This window comes from Meles meles, chromosome 5 (assembly GCF_922984935.1).
Source record: "Meles meles chromosome 5, mMelMel3.1 paternal haplotype, whole genome shotgun sequence".
Lineage (NCBI taxonomy): Eukaryota > Metazoa > Chordata > Mammalia > Carnivora > Mustelidae > Meles > Meles meles.
The window spans coordinates 103768991-103795241 of NC_060070.1; the positions used below are offsets into that span (position 1 = coordinate 103768991).

Sequence of the window (26251 nt, forward strand, 5' to 3'; positions counted from 1 at the left end):
TTGACTAGTTTTAATAGAGTAAGGAAAAAGAAAGCTGTTTATAATTTTCTTCTTAATTTTTCTTTCCCAGTTCTAAACAGCCAGATAGGTCTTTGCACTATCTTTTCTTTCAGGGGATGATTGTGCTCTACGATAGAAAACAGAGGTAGCCTGTAGGCAACCTCCCTTTCTGTTTTGTTGTTGTTGTTGTTTGTTTGTGTTTGCTTGTTTGTTTGTTTGGAGGGAAATAGATAGGAGCAACAAGATGGAACAGAAGGATTTCCCAAGACTATGGAGGGGATCCAAAACCAGTTCTTCCTTGAAGGTATGGGGTGGTAATACTTCTGGAAGGGGTATGGAAAGCAGGCTTCCAACCCCGGGGAATATTATTAGAATATTTCTGGAGAGGAATATAGGTAGCAAAGCCATCAAACTTTAAGGAAGTTTAAGGAATGTGTGGGCTTGGAAAATAGAGAGTACTTCTTATTTTTCTTAACAAATCTTCATGTCATGATTTAAAACATACGCATGTATAATTTTGATAAAAATAAAAATCAACATAAAAGGATCAAGTGCTACAAAAAATACTTGTTTTTTTTTAAAGATTTTATTTATTTATTTGACAGATCACAAGGAGCAGAGAGGGAGGCAGAGAGAGAGAAGGAAGGAAACAGGCTCCCCGCTGAGCAGAGAGCCAGATGCGGGGCTCCATCCCAGAAGCTGAGATCATGACCTGAGCCGAAGGCAGAGGCTTTAACCACTGAGCCACCTAGGCGCCCCTAAAAAGTACTTGTTAATTTTAAACACTAGTTATGGCTGTTCACACTCTGATCAGATGTCATAGAAAGCATCTGATAGAAGAATTCTACCTTTTTCCTCTAGTAAATCATAAGGAAATGTGCCTTAAAAAGAATGAAAAGTGTTCTTTGATTAAGTTTGGGCTATATCAGATCCTTAATATTTCATTGCAAAAATATCTTGCACATATAAGAACAAAATACCATATTGAGCAAAAATATCTTGAGCATAAGTCTACAAGAGAGTTGGAGATTCTATTAATTTTCCAGTAAGTGCAGGAAAAAAAGGCATTGACCCAGATTTTCATACCTCCTACTACCAAAAAAAAAAAGTCTTTAAGGATAAACTTTTTTTAATGTATCAAGCACTTCCTAAGAAAATTCAGCAAATTTTTCTGTTTATTTTTCTATCTACCCTCACTCTACTGAAGTTGATCCAATTCAGGAAGCCGGCTACATAAAAAATCTTGATCTGCAAATAATTGGTGCTCAATAAGAAAGAGTGGAAGGCTTGCAGAAAATTCTGGAGCCTATATAAAATATAGAAAGTAAGGAAATTTTGGTATAGATATTTTAATAAGATATATTTCTGATGATAAAAATACATAATCATTATATGCCATTTTGAAAACCGGTAGCAAATACAAGAAAGAAAACTAGAAAATCACTACCAATTAAATTCCCAGAGAAAAAGGTCTCTGGAGGAAACTGGTCATTTCCTCCTGGGAATTTTGTGATAGATTTTCAAAACACATGCATAAGTGGTTGTTTATTCCTTAACAGTACTTTGATCCATATCTCTACTATATTCCTTGCTATTTTATTTATTAGAGCCTTGTGCTTGTGCTAATTTATAGAAGCTCATTATACATTTAATTTGTAACATTTATATTTTATTTATTGTTTTTTACAATTTTTTTTATCAATTGATATTGATCTTCTAGTTCTATACTTCTTAGGTGGAAAAAATGCTCATTTGTGATATAGTAAAAACTATCTCCTTTTTCCATTTTTTCCATTTTTTTTTCATTTCCATTAAATGTAGAAGCTTTCCCCTAATGAAATTTCAAAATAAACATTAGCCTGCACCACATGATGACTATTGTTGAAATACTCTATTGTATATTTGAAACTTGCTAATAAGAGTAGATCTTAAAAACTCTTAGCATATACACAAAAATGGGTAACTCTATGTGGTGACAGAGGTTAACTAAGTAGACTATGGCAATCATTCCACAGTATTTACATATATGAAAATCATGCTACACAACTAAAATGAATACGATGTCATCTGTCAAAATAAAGTTAATTAAATGAATAAATATTAATGCCACTTTTATTTGTAAGTACACATTTATTGTATACTAAATATTGCACATATTAATGATTCTTTTTAGCTATTCTGTTTCATGGATATATATGTCATTATATACAAATATTGCATTGCTTCTATGATTACCTCATTATAATGTGTTGTAATACTTGATAAGGCCTTACAATATATGTTAAGATTTCATAAGAAGATTCCTAGAGTTCCTATTCAACTAGATCTTAGCTAATTTTCATTTCAAGATGAATTTGAGTATGTTTGGTCAAAATCCAAGAAAGATTCAGTTAAGAGTTTTAATCAGAATAATAGTAAATCCATATTCATTTACAAAGACAATATTTTCCATCTCTCTTCTCACTTGGAAAATGGTTTGCTTCTGAATTTATTTAAAGCTTTTTGATTTATGCAAAGTTTTAATCATAAAGGTTGTACATGTTCTTGCTAAGAGTTCCAATTAAACTTTTCATCTCTTTATGTTAGTTTTCCACTGTCATTGGGATGTAATTTTCTCATCAGATTCTTAATTGGTTGTTTATATTCAAGAACTCTGTGTGTTTTTAGTTTTAGAATTATGTATGCTCATTTAGCCAAACCGATCTATTTTAGTACAATTTCAGTAGATTCCCAAAGTAAACAAAAAGGTTAACTGTACATGGTTGGACTTGTTGCATTTTTCAGGACTTCCAGACCTGTTAATTACTGATGGTGATGCTGTCATCTTGTTTAGTTGTTTTGTTTTTTTTTTTTAATAGACAGGTCTTTAGTGCTGAAATGTGTACTGTCAATTTGTGATAGACTTTGCCATGTGAGTAAAATATCTTTCCATTCCTAGCTTTCTCTCTCCAGCAAAATCAAGGATTGACTTTTTATTGTGTGCCATTAAATTTCTATTAAGACCACTGGTGTCCCAAGAGTAGGCAGTTGAAGCAATCCACACCAGGGCCAGGAAAGAAAGGGATTCATTAAAGACAATAATACAACCAACCCTAAGTCACTCTGCTTCTTATTATCACCAGACCCCCGCAACTCTAAACAGTGTGAGTGATAAAATATTCCTACCAGAAATAATTTTGTGTTGATCAAAGCTCAAAAAAGTTGCTATTGTTACTGTTGTATTTTCCTAATATGTATGTGACTTTAAATTAGCACATTTTTTATTATTTATCCCTAAATAAACACTCTATTATGTAGAGGTTAATATGGAGAACGGTTGGTTAGATAGTCGACCCTGATGCACATGGGTAAGAATATAAGTTCAGTTATATTTTTCCTTTACAATCACTGTGCTTCCATTATTTATATCTAATCTGTTTAAATGCAGAAATACCTAGTGCCACATGACTTGGTGACACAAATAGCACCCAGAGCAAGCTCAAACGATTCTGAACCATTATGAACTTCAGAAGTTTTTACCAAATAACAGAATTTTATTATGAATTTTCTGGGGAAGATACTTCAGCAGAAATATTTCAAACATGACAACACTTGAAAACCACTAGAAGAAGTAATCCAAGGAAACACAGATGGATAGAGTTGTAATTTCTAGAAAAGTGAAATAGGATTTTTGTGAATCTCAAATAGATTTAACCATATGTTTATGACTTTCCTTAACTATTTGCATGTCTGTTGTTGCATGAAATGGAACTTCTCAAAATTAAAATTTATAGAAATTATTCTTCAATCAAGTGGGAGTGAAAACAAATTGACAAAAATAACTATACTGCTGCCAAACATAATAAAGATAGTTTTTTTAAAAAATCATTTGCAGAAGGCTTGAAAACAGAAACTCTAATGTTATTTTTTGTGTCTTTGACCAACATGTTGATATTGGTCAATATTAATATGATTTATAAATGTTAATTTAGTATCTCTTTTCTTACTGTAATTTTTAAATCATTTTATTGGCAAACATACATATGTACGAATAGGTGTGCGTATACATATATATGTCATTCAATAAAAAAAGTTTTACTATATTTTTGTGGTTTTATTTTACTGGATTCATTTCACAATTATTACTGAAAATAATCCATCACAGAGAGAAGCAAGATGTTAAAATGATCTGAGTGTCTAGCCTTCTAGGTATGCCATCAACTAAGATCATATAATTTATTGAATTTGCAGATTCCCTGATACTCAATCATCCTTTCATTTCTAGGATCAAGCTAAACTGGTAAAGTTAAATGACTATTTGAAGTTACACTTACTTTCATGTTGCAAGTACTTTAATTAAGATTTTGTCACAGGATTTTTTAAATTTGATTTGCAAGTAATTTTAATTAAGATTTCTGCCATGCAGTAAAGGAGCTCTATCTTTTTCCTATCTTCTTATCCAAGTGTGCTGATTTATTAAAAATTGCTAGGTAGCCATATTTTTAGCATTCAGGGCCAGTTTATGCGGCATTCACTTTCTGTTTCATTTTTTTTTTTTTTACCCATCCACGAATGACAAAGCTTCAAACCTTTGAAAAAATAATATTTGGGGCAAATTTTAATAATTACCAATGTTGTTCACTTATTCAAGTTTCTCAATTGCTGAGGTAGCGCATTAAGATTTTCAGCTGATTAGCATAGAGTTAATGTAGTAATCTATAAAGTGTTAAATCAATATTTATAATTATATATTATTTCTCTTTGTATTATCTTTCTTTTCTATTTTGCTAATATTTGCCAGAAGCTTGTTGATTATTTGGTCTTCTGAATTAGTAACTCTTAGATGAATTATTTCTATAGTTTGTTTTCTCATTCAGTCATTTTGTCTTTATTTCTATATGTCACTCTTTTAGGATTTATGGGGTAAATTGAATAGATGCTTAATTATATATTTTTTTAGATTTTATTTTATTTATTTGAGAGAAAGTGAGTGAGAGAGAGAGAGAGCAGAAACAGGGACAGACGGTAAGGGAGAAGCAGACTCTCCACTGACCAGGGAGCCTGACATGGGGCTCCATCTCAGAACCCTGGGATCATGACAGAGCCACCCTAGAATACTTAATTTATTTATCTATATATATATTTCCATTTTTCCTTTTAGGACACAAGCTCTGAAGGCATGAATTTATCACAGAGTTTAGTTTTGGCAACCACTGTTGTTTTGATAAATTTTCATGTATTATGGCATTTTCGAAATCTTATTCTCTAAACATTTAACTTCTCTCTTAATCTAGCCAAAAGATTAATTTTTAAAAAGATAATCTATAGTTTATGAATATGTAATTATAAATATGACATATGAAATGCCTATCTCTTTGTAATTTTGTTTTAAGTAACCTCTACACCTAACATGGGGCTTGAACTCAGGACCCTGAGATCAAGAGTCTCATGCTCTATAGACTAAGCCAGCCAGGCTCTCCCTGTAATTTACTTTTACAAATGAAACATGCTAGTTGATCTATGGCTTTTGACAAATGTAGAGTTCTGTGACCGCCACTACAATCAAAATACAGAAAAGTACCATCACTGCCTTGAAGCTCCATTAGTAGTCAATTCCTTGCCTACATTTAATCCACGGCAAACACTCATCTGTTCCCCATCTCTAGAGTTTTGATTTATCCAGAATTTAATATAAGGAAACCATACAATATGTAGCCTTTTGGGTCTAATATATCTCACTTAGCAAAATGTGTTTTAGATTTATCTGTTTTAAATAAACAGAACTATTTATCAATGTTTCTCTCCTTTATATGTTGAGAACTTCATTGAATGAATGCACTACTATTTGTTTAATCATTCAGTTATTGAAGGACAATTAATTCTTCCTGCTTTGGGGTAATGATGAAGAGAGTTTCTATTGGCATTTTATGTATAGGTTTTTCTGTGACCTAGGATAATATTGCTCTAGATTAAATATCTAGAAGTGAGATTTCTGGATCACAATGGCAAGTGTATGTGTAATATACAAGAAACTCACAACTTTTTAAAAGTTGTCCTATCATTCTGCATTCCTACCAATAATTTATGAGAGTTCTATATCCTTGCCAACACTGGTCGGTGTTTTTATTTTTTATTTTTTTTCATTTTTCCATCTTAGCCATTTCTAGGACACATAATGGCATCTTACTGAAGTTTTAATTAACATTTTCCTAATGACTGATGATGCTGAACATGGTTTTAGGTGCTTCTGGATATCCATAACTTTTATATTTTAGAATTTGTACATCATATGATTAGTGATTTATCTAAACATCCCATGGATTCTCAAAAAATGTGTATCTTTATGCCATCTGACACATATCAATATATTTCAAAGTGCAATCCTTGAGATGTGTCAATTAATGTAACTTTATTAATTATTCATGTATATCATTATATTTGTATTTGTGCTCTACTGTGCAGTTTTAAATGTGTGGTAGGAGTTCATATTACAATTTTGTTTCTACCAACTTATACTCATCCTTCCAGAATTGGATGTTTTATGCATTTTGATTTCTCACTTTCCTTATAAAGAACAGTGCTGAAGCTTGGTTGAGTTTTATATGGCTTGTGATCATAGTAACTGGTTCTGCTTCATGTTATTTATTTTCCTTGGAATTCTAGGCTTCCTATCATAAAATTCTGACCCCTGGTTTCTTCTACTTGCACAGCCCTCGGACATTGTCTGTATCCCTTGATTCAGAATTTATCTAATTATTTGATTGTCACTTCAGTCCAATTACTATTTTAGTTAGCACACTATCATATCTAAATTTGGATCTCTGTTTCTGAAATGTCTTTTCAAACCTATACCATGTTACAGTGTCAAAACTCAAAAAGTTACTATGTATGATGGAAAACTTTTCAAAGCTAGGAGAGGTTGATAAAATGATGAACATGTATAATGAAGAAATATGAATTTAGAGACCATATTTTACTCTAACAAATACACAGATGTACCCTGGGATTTTTCCATAACCTCAGATATCCCTCTCAACCTATAAGGTGCAAAAGAGGTCAAGGTGATGAAACTGGGTTGTGAATATTCCACAATTATTGGGATCATCTCAATAACTGCAGATGAGAAAAAAAAAGTGATTCTGAAATATCTCGGGTTTTTTTTTTTTTTTTTTTTTTTTTTTTTTTGACAGAGATCACAAGTAGTCAGAGACACAGGCAGAGAGAGAGGGGGAATCAGGCTCTCCACTGAGCAGAGAGCCTGATATGGGGCTCGATCTGATGCGGGACTCAATCTGATGCGGGGCTCAATCTGATGTGGGGCTCGAACCCAGGACCCTAGGATCATGACCTGAGCCGAGGGCAGAGGCTTTAACCCACTGAGCCACCCAGGCGCCCCATATCTCGGGCTTCTTATAAGCAACAAAGGCTCAGACTCAAAAATCAAACTTGGATACTAAACTGGGGGATGTAATTTGTGGCCAAATGTTGTCAATTGCTTGTGCATTAAAACATAATACATGCATGTACTTAGTACTCCTCTGCAATCCCGAAATGAGTCTTTAAAGTAGTATAATCTATGAGATACTTAGGACACTTCAGCATTCCAATTGTTCTTAGGTCACATGTGTCTGCATGTTTTATAATTAAATTACAGAGCATTTGGGCATAAGTTTATTTAGATCAAATCCATTTGCTCAGCTGATTTTAATTCTCAAATTGTGTCTCCTCAAAGACCATGAATTCCCCATTCTTCTTAATTTCTATTTCAGTAATCTGCCACGGCATGCCTTCGAGCAATTCTTTCTAAAATGGAATGTGGGAGATAGATTTTACAAACTCTTAAGTATTTGAAAATGTTTTTATGTGACTGTTACATGCAAATTACAAGTTAGGGGAAAAGTAAAAAATCAAGCATAAAAATGGGGAAAAGGTGAATAATTGTTAAATATTTAGTCACAGGAGGGATTTCTAAGCATAAGCAACCGTGAAATAAGGCAAATTTAAAAATGAACAAAAATAACAGAGAACTTCCCAAACAGAAAATGTAAGTGGATAACAGACATGTTAAAAAAAAAAATCAATCTTAGAAGAAATATAAATTTTTTTAAAAACACGAGTTTTAGATTATTAAAAATGTAAATACATCATATATAATTTAGGTTTCAGTTTGATAAAAATAGCATTAGCATTTACTTGCTGTTGCATGTATAAAAGAAACAAATTTACTAAAACAATTTAGTAATATATTTCAGGAGATTTGAAAAACAATGATTGAATGATTCATTTTCTAAGAACATATTTTAAGAAAATGATCAGAAAGTGTCAATGATGTTTACAAAACTTACATATACAGATAAACATTGCAACAGAGTATATGATAGTACAAACTGGAAAAACTGCATGTCCTAAAATGAAAGAATGTTTATATAAAAACTGAATTATTAAGGTGAAATATTTGTCATCAAAAATATGCTCATAAAGAACAAATGAACAAACAAGAAAAATCATATACTAAAAAATTAAGAAAAACTAAGCACCCAGAAATAAATCCATGCTTATGGACAAAAAGACAAAAGAGGCAAGAATATATAATGTGAAAAAGACAGTCTATTCAATAAATGGCTCTAGGAAAACTGGACAGCTACATGCAAAAGAATGAAACTGGACCATTTTCTTATACCATACACAAAAATAAACTCAAAATGAATTAAAGACCTAAAAGGTGAGACCTGAAACCATAAAACTCCTAAAAGAAAACATGCGCAGTAGTCTCTTGGACATAGGCCTTAGCAATGTATTTTTAATATGTTTCCTCAGGCAAAGGAAACAAAATGAAAAATAGACTATGGTGACTTCACCAAAATAAAAAGGTTTACACAGCTACAGAAACCATCCAGAAAACAAAAAGGCAACCTACAAAATGGGAGAAGAGATTCACAAATGATTTATCTAATAAGAGGTTGACATTTAAAATATGTAACTGAACATAATAAAAAATAAAATATGTAAAGAATTTATACAACTCAACACACACACACACACACAAACACACACATCCAAATAAAAATGGGCAGACAACTTGAAGAAGACATTCATTTATCCAAAGAAGACCTACAGATGGCCAACAGACACATGAAAAGACGCTCAACGTCAGTCATCATCAGGAAAATGCAAATCAAAACCTCAGTGACGTATTACCTCACACCTGTCAGAATGGCTAGTATCAAAAAGACAAGGAATAAAACTTATTGTTGAGGATGTGGAGAAAAGGGAACCCCGCTGCACTGTTGGTGGGAATGTAAATTCCCCACGTAAATCCACCTACTATGGAAAACAGTATGGAGGTTCTCCAAAAAATTAGAAATGGAAACACCGTATGATCCAGTAATTCTACACAGGGTACTTATTCGAAGAAAATGCAAGCACTAATTCAAGAAGATATATGCACTCCTATGTTCATTGCAACATTATTTACAATAGCCAAGATATAGAAGCAACCTAAGTGCCCATTGACAGATGAATGATAAAGAAGATGTGGTGTGTTACTCAATCACACAAAAGAATGAAATCTTGCTATTTATGACAACATGGAGAGACTTAGAGGGTATTATGCTAAGTGAAATAAGACAGAGAAAGACAAATACCATATGGTTTTGCTTATATGTGGAATCTAAAAAACAAAACAAACAGATTCAGAGATATAGAAAACAAATAGGTGGTTGCCAAAGGGGTGAGGTGTGGGGGGATGGGTGAAATAGGTGAGGGGATTAAGAAGTATAAGCCACCAGTTATAAAATAACTAAGTCAAGGGAGATGAAAAATATAGCATAGGGAACACAGTCAATAATATTGTAATAACTGTGTATGTTGACAGAAAGTAACTGCGTTTATTGTAGTGAGCATTGCATAATGTATAAAATTGTAAATCACCATATCCTGTACCTGAAACTAATATAACATTGTATATCCGTGATACTTAAATGGTTAAAAAAAAAAGCCTTTAAAGAACAAAGGGTACAATACATTATACAAACATTGTTCAACCTGATGAAAAAGTTGTATTTATTTATAAAGATTTTATTTATTTATTTGACAGAGAGAGATCACAAGTAGGCAGAGAGGCAGGCAGAGAGAGGAGGGAGCAGGCTCCCTGCCGAGCAGAGAGCCTGATGTGGGGCTGGATCCCAGGACCTTGTGATCATGACCTGAGCCAAAAGCAGAGGCTTTAACCCACTGAGCCACCCAGGCATGCCGAAAAAGTTGTATTTTTTAAAGTATAGAAGGAAATATATAAAAGTTTGAAGAATGGCTGGTTCTAGACAGTGGGATTAAAATGTTTCTCCTGTTTCATTTTAATTTGGATATAAAGTAACCACAGAATCAACAAATATATGATCTTAATGCCCTGCTTGCCCTATCTCCAAAATGGCTTTTATGACCTGGTATTTCCACATGTAAGAACATTTCTCAGAATGAGTTCCCCATCACACTAGGCTCCCATGGTGCTCTGTTAGGCAAGTCCCAGAGTATAATGTGCTTGTGAAACCATATGATCATCCCCTCCTTGCAGAGATTCACAAGCTCATCAGCACAATAAAGATACTGAGAAGTCTCCTCTTGGAAATATCAAAATTGGTTTAATTACCATTTCTCAGCAAAGTCCACACTGATTTGACTCTCAAATTTCAGATTAAAAACTCTTAAGAAGACATGGCAATGCTTTCAAAGAAATACACTTTAGGAAGGCCACCTGTATGGCTCAGTCAGTTAAGCAACAGACTCTTGATTTTGGCTCAGGTCATGATCTCACAGGTGGTGAGAAACAACCGTGCGTGGTGCTCTGTGCACAGTGGCGAGTCTGCTTAAGGATTCTCCCCCCTGCTACTCCCCCCACTGGTTCACACTCTCTCTCAAATAACGAAATCTTAAAAAAAAAAAAAAAAAGTACATTTAAGAAAATGACAAAGAAGTTGGGTTGTGATTGAAGTGCCCAAGAGATTTAGATAATTATGAGTCAACATGAGCCTTAGTTATTTAGTCACCGTCAACGAAGATGAATTAAAATTAAACATGATTTTTGACCTCTTCCTAAGCAATCATTTTATCACATGTCTTTCTAAGTACATCTCAGTCTGAATAATTAAAAATCAAATACTGAGACCATTGATATTTTTTATGTTACAATCTATAGGTGTGTAGGTGTGGTCAGGCAAAGCCAAATAGAGAGGGAGATAAAGAGACAGAATTGTTACACAGACTAGCAGGTGACATCCTAAATGCTCATCTTTACTCTGCCACTACCACTTGGCTTGCTTTGCAAAGCAGAGATTAATGGTCAGGAGTTTTGATACAGGTTGATATGTTAGCTATGATACTTGATTTTTACAATTCCTCTTGATCGCCGAGGAGAGCTGAAAATGAATTGGCTTCATGAGCTTTATCACTTTGCTTTGAGAAATGTTGTCAACCCAAAATACTTCCTTTTGGGGAAAAAAAAATTAATTATCTCAAGGCCTTAGCCTCTAATTCATAATACACCCGAGGAGGAGAAAGAATGTATTTAGCCTTCATGTGGTTTAGGGAAATGAGTGAGTTCATTTTACACACGCAAGTTGTAGCTGCTACACAGATTAAGAGATATGTATTAAATGTGGAGGGTTCAATGTTGGATCAAACGCAGAGGAGATGTCAGCCATAACTAGTAGGACAAAGCCAAGGTTATCTACAGCAAGAGGAATTTCCTAATCTGTAGGTTGTAGGGGGTCCTGAAGCCCAAACTTTCACTCAGCAGTCTTCTCATGAGATTCTCTGGCCAATACAGGCTTGGGTCAGAAAAGATAGGCCATGGACATTTATCCAAGGCTGGACACCATGGTCCAGGGGCCTTCATACTGGCCAGCAGACTGGTAGTTGCCCAGCATCCAAATGAACGCACTATTGGTTTGCGCCAGTCTCCGATGTCAGCTTTTGAGGTCTTTTATTGTTTGTAACTTTGATACTCTGCCTCTCTTCCATTTTGCTAAGCGTTACTCCTCTTCGTGCCAAGTCTATCTTCTGAAGTTGGGAATCAACACAGATCATCTTTCCTTTCCCTCAGTTGGTTGCAGGGCTCCAGGGTCGGTACCACTGGTGTCTGCAGAGTGTTGCCTATCCCTCTGCCTGTGAGTATTGTGAGTATTTGCCTCTTTCCAAAGGCCACAGCATCCCAGTTTGGAGGAAGGCCTGGAAGAGCCCACCTCCAGGGATAAGACTCTTGGCAATCTCACTATTTCACAATTTTTCCCTAAAATAAAAAACATGACCAATGAAGTGAAAATATCCCAATACATGAAATGATGTGGAAATATATAGAACTTTACAAGGAGGTTAAACAATGTCCCAATGACAGCCTTCCCCATTGCATTCACAAAGACGACCCAGCACAGCAGTGAAGAGCTTGGTCTCTGAATCCAGTTCCTCCTCTTATGAGATGTGGGACTTGGGACAAATGACTTAACATCGCCGGGTCTCACTTTCCTCATCTCTGATTGGGGTCATGTTGTGAGAGTTAACCGAGTGAACACTTGAAATGCTGTTAGCGCCCTGTCTGGCACCTCCCAAGCCCTGGATATGGGCTACCTGGGGGACACAAATTTCAAGGAGAGCAGACATCACGACCTGCCTTGAGTTCTTCTCCTCTTCTTAGTGTTTCACTTGGGGAATCTGGTGTTTTGTAGCTATGAGGATTATTCCCATGATGGCGGGCCAGCAGACTCGGGTCGGTGTTTTGCTGCAATATTTACTCCACGGGCTGAGCAGCCTGATGGTGAAGAGTAACCCACTATAAAATATTAATCCATTTTCCCTCATAATCCCTTCAAACGTGAAGCAATAATTACCTAATGCCTAATATCCTGAGTAAATTCAAAGCAATGGAAGCAAAGAGGTCTTTATACCAATTCTTGGAACTCTCTACCCATTTCAACTTTAGAAAATGTGTCTCCACTGACTCAGTGTATCACTTGGATCCACATCATGATCAGTGTGTACAGGAACAAAATAAACACTGGACACAACCTTGTTAGCACACAAACAAAGAAGTAAGTGAAGGTCAGGGGTCGAGATGTAGCCCAGATCAAACAACTTCTTTTTGAAAAACTCTATGACATTTTGCCCTTCTTTCCTCAGTACAACACACCAAAAAAACGATGAGTGCTTAAGCCCAATGTATGCTCTGGAATATGCAGGAAGCAAACAGTGCTTTGAAATACTACCTTTAAAATCACCAGACCCTCCGTATGAGTAAAAAAAACCACAGCTTAAAAGATACAGGTTTCTGAAAGAGCCCCCAAGCTTTGCTGAAGGTGGGTTCTACCTGTGTTCTATGCCTTTTGGACTAAGTCTTCCTAATGTTCTGTTTGCTGGTAACAGGCTTTTATTTATTTTTAATTTGTTTGTTTGTTTATTTTAAATTGATGTAAAGGGATTGAGGTTTGAAAAAATATTTTCCCTATACCCAGAAGGTTCATTATACATGCTTATTTAAATAACAAAACACATTCTTGCAGATAGTGTCAGTGAGGGCTTTTAATTGTACAGGGTGCTGGAATTTTTGTGTGGATTTTTTCAAGTTATGTGACATTGAGCAAAAAAAATCCTGGCACAAGAACCAGGGATTCTGGGCCTAGACCTCGCTCCTCTTGCCTTGTGATGTTGGCAGTGAAACAGGCACAGTCTTTCGCACAGTGTCTGGCCCCATAGTAGGTAATCAGCTTCTATTTGTCAGAGAACTGAATGAATGACCTTTCAGAGCTCTAGTTTCCAGAGCTGTCAACTGTGGAATCCTATCTACTTCTGTGAGGGCTAGAAAATGCAGATAAAACCACATAAGGTACATAAAGATGCTTTCCAGAAGTATAAACCATTATCGTCATTGCGATTAAAAATTACACCTTTTTCAAAAGTAGGTTACCGAGCTAAATCCTAGTAGCCAGACAGATCACAGTTCCAGTATGGATTCTGCCATTTATCAGTTGGGTGGCCTTTGTAAGTTATTGAATCTCTGCTCACGTCTCAATTATCACATCAACAAAATAGGAGAAGAAAAGTATTTATGCATACAATTGAGATGCAAATTAATTGACATAATGTATGCAAATCACTCAGTCCAGTTTCTGGCATAAGAATTATATTTATTGTTGTTTTTGTTGCTTTAATTACTACTGCTACAACTATACTATAATTTAAATGATATGGATGTGACAATCTCTTATACTTTAAACGTATCACATGCACACATGCTGGAATGATAATAGTTTGCTTAATTTGGATAAATTCTTCCTCAAAGTAACTGTTAACAGTAGAATGATAACTGTTTTGACACAGCAATATGGAAGAGAAAAATCTTACATGTTGATTTGAATAGATCAAAATATATATATATAGTTAGAATCCATATTTTATTTAAAGAACATTACTCATCACAATGAAATATTAGATCATCTTTCAGCATGCTATCAAATAATGAAAAAAAAACAGTAAATTCAGATTTCCCCACTCAAGGTATTATAAAATATCAAAAGTCAATGCGATGACTTTACAATATGTATATTGTAAACATATATGCTGTTTGTTCAACTTTTCTGATTAAACCCATAAGTTCCCATCCTGCTTCAAAATATTATAACAGAAAGCAATTCAAGAAAAGTAATAAAAAGATGTGACTATCATCTGAAAACAAAACAGCCCAGTCTAGGAAAGTCAAAATACTTAAAGCTAAATGGAATTAAATAGAAACAAAATTATAATGATAATATAAATAGTAATAAGAACTGCCTCAAATTAGAAAAACGAATTCAAACATGATTTGAGTTACATACAATACGAAAATTTCCTGGATTGAGTGATCATTTGAACAGAGTGGCTTTTCTATTTACAGTTCAGGAGTTTATTCACCGAGATTTTCATCATAAATCAACTTTTTAAAAATTAAAACTAAAAAAAAAGTTGACTTATGAAAATAAGCATTAAAACTCCTCAAGACATTTTTTCCTTCTTTTCAAAGGGTCTTTTAGAGAGTGCCCATGCCTTCACAACCAAATATTTTCAAATTGTATATTATTCCTTTGGCCTGCAATCAGTCTCCCCTTCCCCATAACAAACAAATAGGACAGGTAGTATCTGGAACTAAAGTAAAACCATGGGTTCATTCAAAGAATCCGAGCAAAGGTAACATGAAAAGCCCCTCTCAGTGGTACATCACAGACACTGTTGCCTCTGGGAGCTCAAAGGGAAGGCCTGCAGTTACCTATAGGCTCTGTCAAGGACTGGCCTCTTTTTCCAGGATAACCGGATGAGGGAATACAATCTACCAAGAGTCCAACTCCAAGACAGAGTCAGGGAAATTCAAGCGTTCCTTTTTCTTTTAGGTAGAGGAAAATTCATGTGCATAATATTCCACAATTCCAGCAAGGATTTAGTTGTCAGTCTGGCGGCCTGGGTGTCGATCTCCTCTGACACTAGAACACCATACACTCAATTCTAGTACAAGTAGTTGTGTCAAGAGTGGTCGCTGTGCCTTGAGTACTTCTCTCACGAGGCTTACAGGCCTATAACCTTACCTTACTAAGTACAATTCTGTATTAGAATCTCCACTTGACAGAGGAGGCAACAGTCCCAGTAAAGTGACATAGTTTGCTCAAGGATATGCAGCTGTGTGCAAAGCTGGTATCCCAAAACCCCTACACTTACACCCTACGGAGACAGTTAAAGAACTAAATGATCCCTGTTCCCTCTGAGCAAAGAAAACATCTATAAGGCAGGAACCATAAAGCCTATTTAATTGATGACCTTCCTTCTTCCTCACTAAATAAGTCTTCAGTGTCTGCATTAAGATTATTTGTACTAGAGCCTACACAATTTCCAAGTTGAACCCTCTCTTCCACGGCTTGTGGTAATTACAGATGTAAAGTCAGGTTAAAATTGCCATCCTTAGCGCTTAGAAGGGGAACGTAGACAATACGGGAAAGGCACCTTTCTCCTGTGTGCTAGTGTGTGGTTCAAGGATGGGGGCGAGAGGGGGGTGTGTGGCTTTGAGTCCCAAGAAAGTTGCCAGAGATTGAGGGTAGCAAAGAACAACAATAATCCCAATTTACCTCATCCTGACATTTCTGCCTGCGACATTACCTGGGGAGGAAATTGCCTGATTGCACCCGGAATTCAAAACATTTTAACACACAGTCATGGGTCACTTCAGGAAGGAAGACATAGGATTGAGAACGAGCAGACCTAAAGATTGAAAAAAATCATCTGTTCTTGGTATTTGCTCTGTGTATTTGCATGAACTAGTGCTTTCTATTCGGAGTTTTCTGGTTGGCCTTTGCAGTCCGTGGTTTGTCATGGGAACTGCAAGTGCTACTTCTCCCAGGATTTTTGGTTTTTATTGTTAATTTCAGTTTGTTCTAAAATAGTTTTAATATATCATGTGATCCTGCTGATCTCTATACAATTTAAGAGTTTTTCAACACATCGTGTCTATTCTGCCACTTCACCAACTGGTGAAGTTAATAACTCCTACACGAAATCATGATTGTATCTTGAATTTTATAATAAATTAGTAGGGCAAAGGTTAACATATGTGTGCACACATATATGCACACACACAGACATATAACTAACTTGCACTGAAACTGAGGTGATTCTGGAACTTCTATTGACTAAACACTTAATATTCATTTCCCGATTTGTGCCGAAGAAGATCTTCAGTTCATGCCTCAAGATCCACTCTCCACTTTTCTCTCCTCTGCTCTCAGCACCAGGAAACTGACTGCCATGAGCTCCACCAGGAGGCTCCAGGGCCCTGTGGCTTTTGGTGCCGAAGAGAACATGGCGGAAAAGTAGGGGCTGAGTATTTAGTCTTTGGTTTGCCTCCCTGCTGAGTATTTAAGTGTTGGCTGCATGGCATCCCTCTCACAAAGGCCACAGTTCCTGGCAGGATATCTTCCCCACACAGTTCTCCTCTGAGTTTTCTGGTAATGGTTTCTGCTCCCTACCCAGAAGGACTGACGGAAGGCTCCTCTGCTGTTCTGGAGCTGCATTATCCCCTATTTTGCCAGCAAGCTCTACCTACAGCATGATCAACATTACAGCATTAGGTAAACTCTCCTCAGATGATTCAGCTTGCACATACTCTCTCTTTTCCTTCTGGGACACTGATCCACCCCTGGGGATAAGAAACGATGAATAGAGCATGGTTCCTGCCATCACAACATGTAATCAAATACGCAGGGCTGGCTTCTCTGGAAGGTCACTTGGGCAGTTGCACAGGCTCAGAAGGACCTCATGCCTGAGCTTATGATCTGCTGCCACTAGGCTGGAATGCTCCATAATTTTTGAACAAGAGGCTCCAGATTTTTATTTTGCACTGGGCTCCACAGACTACTTAGCCACTCTTGCAGATGCCAGAGCAGACTTGGGATAAGTGCAACCCTGTTAACAGTAACAGCTCTTGGCTGAGGGCTCACTATGTCCCAACTGCTATTCTTAAAATTGCATGCATATTCATTCATTTCATCCTCTCCACCCGCAATGAGGAAGGCATGCTCATTACTGGCATGTTTTAGGTAAGGAACCAGGGACGCAGAGAGGATCTAAGTAACCTGCCCAAGGTCACACTGCTAGAAGGTGTAGAATATGGGATTCCAATCCAGGCATTGGAGCTTCTTCTTTGCTACTCTACTTCTGTGATAGAAACACCGAAAGGAACGCAATCACGCTTAACCTTTAATTAAACCCTGAAACCATGTGAGCCGTGATAGGCCATGGACTTAAGACTGGCAATAACAATGTCTCCTACATAGGAAGGCTAATCACAAAGTCACAATAGGTACGGAACACCTGCACATAGCAAGCAAAATTGAATTTTTCATATCATACAGCAAAAGAAGAGCTGAACGGGTTTGTAAATGTTAAGAAATCCTCTGATTTTTGACCTCTTCGTTCTGAATAAAATCTAGATGAGACTTAAATCTGCTTATCTTGCCTTTCTCAATATTTTTTCTTTATTCCTAACAACTCGAGGAAAGCTGGGAAGCAACGAGAACAATAAAAGTTATTTACTTGCAGAAAGAAGTAAACATACTAAGAGATAGTTTAATTAGATTCACATATTTCTAAAATACAGGGTTGTTTCTTCTCCTGCAGGCACCAATATTTTGCAGCTTATAAAAAGAAAAATGAAAGGCCACATCATCATGAAGACAAGGATCTTCAGTGTTTAGAAATTATAAAACAGAGCATACCCTAGTTTAGTCTCTATGCCAAATTATTTAGAACCAGACAAGGTCTTGCTTTTTAGGTTTTATAATGTAATGTTTATGCAACTCACTGCCTTCCTCCCCTTGGTTATGGAGGGTTATTATCATTTTCCTTCTCCCAAAACCACTAGAGATCCTTCTGACTAATCAGAGATCTTTTTTCCCTTCATATTAAACGTCGCACAATTCAATAGATTTTGTTTTCACTTTCTTAGATTATAGTTTTACCATTTTACTCATTTAGACATTATAATCGTACTAATTTAGACAAGACTCCTACTAGTCAAGAGTGACTACCTGATTATGTGGACTCTTACAGACATCTCGGAGAATGGCAGGTAACTACTCCAGTTACTATTTTTATCTTACTGTCACCATTTTAAGATCCACAACTGGACCTTACACATTCCAATCAGACATCAAAAAAAAAAAAAAAAAATCACAACACCATCCCCTTTTCCCCAAATAAATGAGCCATTTGTCAGGGCTGACTGGTGCATTTTAAAGGAGATCTCAGCCAAGGGTATTATTTTAAGAGATGAGCAAATGGGGAAACCCCACAGCCCAGCCAATAAAATATGAACTTAAGGTGCAAAGAAGCACTCATAAATATGGCTTCGAACAAGGGATTCATTGTTTGGCTCCAACCCTTTCAGTGGCTCCTCTGATCTCAGCCCCTCTCCGTGCGTCAGGGAAGCCTCTTCCTTTAACCTGTGGTTTTTTTCAAGCTGAGCCACTACATTATTTATGACTGTAAATGTGAGTAGCTCGTCTGTATGCTCCTTGTACACACACACACAGGGCCCCCTCCTCTTTCCCCACTTTGGTATTTTAGTGTGAAAGGATGAAAGGGTTTTCCCCTGGAGCTGATGTGGTTGGGATGTGGAATTAGCTGCTGTGTCAGTATGAGGTGGACTGAGGATTTCCCAACACGTCCTCCACCTGCACACCCAAAGACCAGCCTCTGATGACTCATTTCATTCATTTTCTTTCTCTCAAGGGCTTTTAAAGAAAATTTGTATTTTATTTCTTTCTCTGTCTCATCCTCATTGTTCTCTACTCTTGATCCTTTTATCCTCCCTCATCCTCTCTTCTCAACTTAAAGAAAGGAATTAATCTCTTCATGGAGTGCCATGAGTGTGAAATAAAATGACATAAGCTAAGGCATTTCATAAACTAACAGAATTGCATTTTTCTAGCATCATCTTTGTTCAGTGCTGCAGTTTTTTCTTATTTTTTTTCTTTCCCTTACATTTCCCCTTTTAAATTTTAATTATGTAATAAAATAGGGAAGGCAAAAACAATTAAGCTCTGTCCACGGGATCCTCAGGGAGAGGTGAGGAGGCAAAGAAGAATGGGATGGTGGAGAAACAATTCCAGGGGTGGCAGCAGCCAGAGCAGTTCTGATGCCCTGGGGAGCTTTTCTCCTGATGGGCGGAGGCTGCAATTGGCACGTCATAACCTTTTCCTTCTCAACTCCAGAGAAACAGGAGACTGTACCTACATGATCAAACTGTAACTAATTGATTTTCAGCTAATCTCAGCCTCCAGCTATGAAGAAACAAGGACCAAAAGCGGACCCCAGGAAGGGGTGGGGACAGAAAGAGAGGAGTGCCAAGAGAGCCTGGAGGTAGAGACCATCGAACTAAAGAGGAAAGGCCAAGTAATGTGAGGGGAGGGGGTGAAAGAGGGAGGCAATATTGAAAAAATGGATGAAAGGAGGGAACTGGAAGTAGTGGGTGAGGCCACCCCATGCCCTCTGAATTTATGTTATCATACCTTCACAGTTCCAGCTGTTAATTCTGAATAAACTTTTACAACTGGCTATTTGTGAGTGGCTATTAACAGGAGCAAAAATCTTTTAATTAAACTATATGATTATACCTATCACTGCAGCCATGCCCGTCATTTGACAATAATATGGCTTTAAAGAACAAGAATCCCTTGGGTCACAATCATGAATGCAAAAGGTTGTTAAAGAAGAGAGTAAAAAGATTTCCATCCTCCCAAGCCCCTTTTCTTTTCAAAAGTTAAAGGTGTAAAAGAAGTATTGTTTCACCCAATATTAGCATTTGTTATTCCAGGCGTATCTATGAATATGTACTACAATGGTTTTAGACCGTCTTGTCAACATTCCCATCAGTGCCCCCTCCCCCCCAAAAATCTTGCATGTGTTTATAGGTAAGTTTATGTTACAAAAGTGTTAATAACCCTGTTGGAGAGACTACACAGATAGGCATCTTTAGGTAGATCTGTGTATAAATTCCTCTCCACTGGGCACTTGAGTCAGCCAAAAGCAACAATAAATATCAATGATGTCTTTCAAACCTGTCAAACGAGAACATAAGCATTTTTTTCTTCCAGTACCGGGAGAGTTTAAAGATTTGGGGAAGAGGAGAAGGGTTTAACTCAAAGTTTTGAAAGTGTTTTTTTTTTTTTTAATTTCATATCTTAACATGCTAAATATGTTGCTATAAGATATGAAAAAATCCAAGCAACACATTCATGTACTTTCATCCCTTAGAATTAATATATGTTCTTAAAATATATCTAAGAAGTTTTTGACTCCAAGTCAACTGACCAGAAACCATTAAAAACAACAACAACAACAAAAAAAAAACTCCATCTTTATCAGAGAAATACATATAGACAGGGAACACCATGAAAGTAAATTTCCTGGGTTCACTGTTTTTTTGTGCTTTCCTCTAAAACATCCACAGTGTTGTATCATTTTAATTGTACTATTGCCAAGTAATCAAACAAAATTGTAAAAGATCTTAGAAATACACTCCATGTTTATCTTAATGTAAACAGATTTATTTAAAAATTGCAAACAAGTTCCCTAATCTTTCCTTTTATTTGCATAGATATCTGATATATAAACTAATCCTTAATATTTTTGAAAAAGATGGTTAAAAAAGAAAAGATTTACCAGAAAGATATTTTTGTTCTCAATGAAATGACATGGTATTGACTGAGCAAGGACGCCTGGAATGGTCAACAGTTTTAGGGACAAAGCAGAAGTGTCAACCTGTAAAGCTGTAAACCTGTAAAGCTGGACACTAGAGACTGACAAAAATTGGCCTAAAAATAATGAATCCAATAGAGTGGAAAGTTTCTCTTCACACAATAATTAATATTTGTCTCTTCAGAGTGCCCAAATCACTTAAACAACTTAAAGGTCAAAATAACGTGCTTGTTTTCATGTTTAGTTGTTTACATCAGTCTTAAGGCAATTTATTCACATTTCATTTTTTCTTTTAGGAAATTCTCATCTATTTTTCATTTAAGAAAAAAATTAATCTCATCTGGAATTTTTAAAAATAGATTACTTTGTTAAATGATTCAGAGTTTAATTGTTCTTGATGAGCAAAACTAATGTTAGAAGAAATGTCTTTCTGAATGACAAGATAATTCTAGAAAATTCATCATTTGACTTGAAAATGACACAGATTTGTGTTTATATAAAGGACATATCTTTTTAGTGTAATTCAGCTTATTATGGGAACTGTCAACAGATTCTTTTCATATATTTAAATATCCAGGTGACTTCCTCAATACAAATCCCTTGTTTATGGCTAATTTGATCATTTGCCCTTAGTTTCAACAATATGCATATTTTTTAAGATACTAACATAAATAAATGAACAAAATCCTCCTGAGTCTTCTAAGAACATAAAAAGATACTATTTGTTAATGAATGTTACATTAAGAAACACTGACATTCTTAGTGCAGTTAATCATGATATTACACTTTTACCTTTTCTAAGTCTGCTTTGACCTATTTTATTATGGAAGAAATACAGAAGTTAAACCTTTTACTAGGTAGTGTTTGGTTGTAAGCTTTGGATATATTAGAAGGCACAGTCTAAGGTTAAAATAAAGCTGTGGTTCAATTTTCCTCAGAGGCTACTAGGAAAAACTCAGTACCAGAATCAATTTGTCAGTAATTTCACATGAGACATTTAGTTTTGTATTATTAAATAGAGAAAAAAATAATACAATTAATTATTGAGGATAAATCAATATTCAGCAGTTCAAGCATGATAAAAATAGCTATCTTCTGAAGTTTTATATCTAATATTGTTTCTCTAGAGTAAAATAAGTAATTGTGTTTCATGGTATAGTTAGTAAACTGCTTTGTTGGTATAATCCAAAGAATACAACAAAATTTCATTGATTTAAAAATATAAGTACACTTTAATGATAAAAATGGCCCTAAAAGTCATTAACTAAAACTGTTTATTATTGTTTTTGGCTTTCTTATTCTGTGTAAATGCATAAAAAGTAATGGCATACACATTCAAAAATCCTACTTAATTCCTTCCTAAAACAAATATATTTCTTTTGTGAATGATCAAAATATTTGATTTCAATAAAATATATATTTTAGAACAGATTCATGACTGAGCTATTGTTTTTTAAAATACATGACACAGTCTGCCCTGTCAGATTTAGGTGACCGGAACTAATTTTTTCAGTGATATGTTTTATGCATATGTAAATCATGCTAGATTGAAATTCTTCTATTAGAATATTAAAACTCCTTTAAATTATTGAATAATACTTTAGAAACTGCAACAAAGTAAAATATCCCATGAGCCACATTGCATATCACTTATACTAGGAAAAAGCAATCGAACTAATTTAGAATTAAGCCATATTTCAATGGCTTGAAAGTTCCAAATGAAACCTGTTAATTACATGTAGAAGAAAAGGCCTCCAGGACACCTGATTAAGGCAACCAATGATGACTTACTAAAGCTTATAGTAATGAGAGCTCTGTCTCTAGGAACACGAAACTTGATTTATTAAGCACCTTATCCTTCATGCTAGGATTGCGAAGAGCAAATGAACAGAGCATACATATGAAGCAACATGTTTTATAAAAGCATTCATGTATTTGAATTTGGTGCTATCTGACTTTTCAAGACTATTTTCTTGGAGATGTTATACAAGGAAGTTTTTAATTAAGTATAATAAAACATGTCAATTTTAAGTCAAAGCAGATTGCAGTTTTCAAACAAAGTTTTGAATGTTCTTACATTAAAATGTTTCTAATTCTTTCAAGTTGATTACATTTGTTCATAAAATTTTGTCTTCAAAACTGACTATATACCATGTTATTTTTTTGAATGTCTGAAGATAGTGAATTTTCATCATTAGCCTCTACTAAAACATTTTTAAAAATACAGCCCTGTGAAATCACTCTAAATTGGTAACTCCTTAATATTTTTAAGAGATGAAATACTGGGCACTAATTTACCATTTGATATTGTCAGTTTTTTAAATCTGCCACAAAAATACCAGCTTTGAGTAAAACATAATTTTTTAAAAAAGTATTATCTAATAATGCTGCTAATCAAAGAAGTTTTTGATTCATTTTTTTATCCTAAAAGAAAAGGAAGATTTTGCATAAGTAGAGACCATCATAGCATGTTTTATATTTCTCTTGCTTCTGGAAACAATCAAATGGGTATGATATCGTTTCATCATTAAGCAGTTAAGAAATGTTAGTTTGAAGCTTCTTTTCCAAAGTATTTTTCACACTTTCAGAATCTCTCCCTGAAAATCTTTGATAGTAATCTTTTACAGAATTATTTGATCTTAGTTAATTGTATGCTGATATTTTCATAATGACTGACTCGCCCAAATGAGAGTTTTTAAGTGGCAAATAAACGTATACTTACATGTTTGTTAAACTGCTAACAAAAAAATGTTCCAAAAAGACACTTTAGTTTTCAATCTACAAATGCTTGTTTCTTTTTTATTTGTATTATTATTTTTTTGCCCATAGCACAGCTATCCTCATAAATTTTCCTTTTTTGTAGACTACTGCTTATTTATTCATACATTAAGGCATGACTGAAATTTTAACAAGATTTCAAGGACCTAAATCTACCCAACTGTAAGTGTTTAATTTTAGCTTTTCATATTTAAAAAATTAAATATATGTACCTGTGTGTATGACTTTGTTGCCTAAAGCAAAATCTTACATTGTATCAATGAAAGAGAGGAAACAGAAGCTGGAGAAGAGAGTTACAGAAAATGACTTTATATAAACACGACCACCTACCAGGCTGCTACTTTACTATTAGAAAAACTTCCACTTAGTAATAACATCGTTTAACAAATAAAAGAACAACATACCTAAATTGACAAAGCTCATGACCATGTCAGCATCGTTCAGAAAGTTGGTATCATGTAGGCTGGCTAGAGGTGGGCTCTGGGTGGTCAGAGGAGTCGTTCGAGATAACTGTATGCGACGAGGGTACCCATTGGGAGAAGCTGTGTATCCTTTTCTTGCTCCTCTGGTCTCTCCTGCCAGGGATGTCCTCACTGAGTATTCCGACTCTTCGGGATTTTCTTCATTGGCCATAGCATTGTATAGGTCCAGCATAAAGAGAGGTGCAGAGGAAGCTTGTTTTCCAGGTGAAAATGGTCTGGGTCTATGAGGCAAACCCAAGATAGAGAGAATTTCCCTCTGTATTTCCCGTCTTTCGTGGTTCCGTAGTCTTCTATAAATAAAACTGGAGTGAACATGATTGTCTCCCAAACCTCCTTTTGCATAACCCACTAGAACCCAGCAGCTCCAGAGGAAACCCACAATACTCCTAAGTAGAAATACAGTCAGATGCATTTTTGTCCAAAAGCAAAAGTTGATATTTTTAGTCCTTCTTGTCCTCTTTAAAAAAAAAAAAAAATCTAAGTTCCTAGGAGGTGCGTTTTCCCAGTAGCTGAAAAAACAAATTTACCTATTCTTCATGACAGTGACATTTCAGAACATAACATCCTCACTGATTTTCCTTTCCTATTTTAAATATTTTGGAATATGTCAAGAGTAGTTATTTCTAAGAAAGCTGAAACTTGGATTTCCAATTATCCACAGTTGTTAAGAGTTTTTGCTGCATTGATGTAGCAGAAGACGGATAAAATTATTTGATCAGATGACCTATGCATTCCTATAGGAATTTATGGTAATCAGGCCTTTGGTATTTGAATCAAGGAAAGTTGATCTTCTGATAAACTGTAGTTCCCAAAGTTATCTTCACTTGCTCTTGAGTTCTTCTCAACCCTTGAGCTCTTTCCAAGACAAATCCTGATTTCAGAATCACAGATCTATGCTGATCTGCACCTTGGTGTTGGAATATATATTTGTCCGGCAGCTTGGTGATAACTTTAACATCTTTTGTGTCGTCTTAGTGTAAAATAAGACTCAAGGTTGTACTATTCAAGTAAATGTGTTTCCCTGAACTTACTTGAAAACCTTCCTGTAAGTCCATTCAATCCCTTTCTCCTTCTAACTGTTAATTCCACCTCCAGCAGGCACAAATATACCAGCCCTCTTCAAGGGAGATCTAAAGAGTAATGTAAGCACAACCCTGCTGGGAAAGAAGAGGCTTCTCATTGTAATTTGAAACTGGTAAAGCAAAAAGAACTTAACCCTTTTGCTACCAGAAAAGTCTTCATTTCCACAATTTTATAGCCATGCATCTAACACAGCACAGTGATACTTGGGGCATAGAAGTCCTGGGGTGGGGGCAAAGCCAGTTTTAAGCAGCACGCTGAAAATTTTGCCACCAGTTTTATAGAGTAGTCTTTTATATCTTTCTTTTCATGGTGCACATTTAATACACTCTTATATTAAGTCTCAGGTTGTGGCTAAATTAACATAAATCTCAGTTCTATATTTGAGGTTATTTCTAGCTTTTATGAGTTATTAAAATTTACTTCTTAAAAAATAAAAGGAAGAGTTGTAAATTGAGGTTAATTTGTTGTTTCTTAATGACGGTCAGATCTTTTTAGAATAAAATACAGTAGAGAAGTAATCAGCAGTAAATATATTCTAGCTCCCAAAGCAGTAGTTATAGTAATTTAATAATGGTGATGAGATAGCCCCGCTTTAATGATCTTTAAATACAAAAATTTTAAACAGAAAAATATATTTCCATTTCTCTTATTAAGTCAGTTATGGTTGA

The 26251-nt window shown here is 35.3% G+C and overlaps 1 protein-coding gene across 1 annotated transcript in view; it reads right to left on the reverse strand.

Moving 5' to 3' along the window:
• BMP5 (bone morphogenetic protein 5) overlaps positions 1-25604 on the reverse strand; it is a 119754-nt gene extending 94150 nt beyond the window's left edge. The window contains exon 1 of the mRNA XM_046004088.1: positions 24423-25604. Coding sequence (XP_045860044.1) covers positions 24423-24912 — 490 coding nt within the window. The 5' untranslated portion in view covers positions 24913-25604. The remainder of the gene's footprint in view (positions 1-24422) is intronic.
• Positions 25605-26251: the final 647 nt, after the last annotated feature.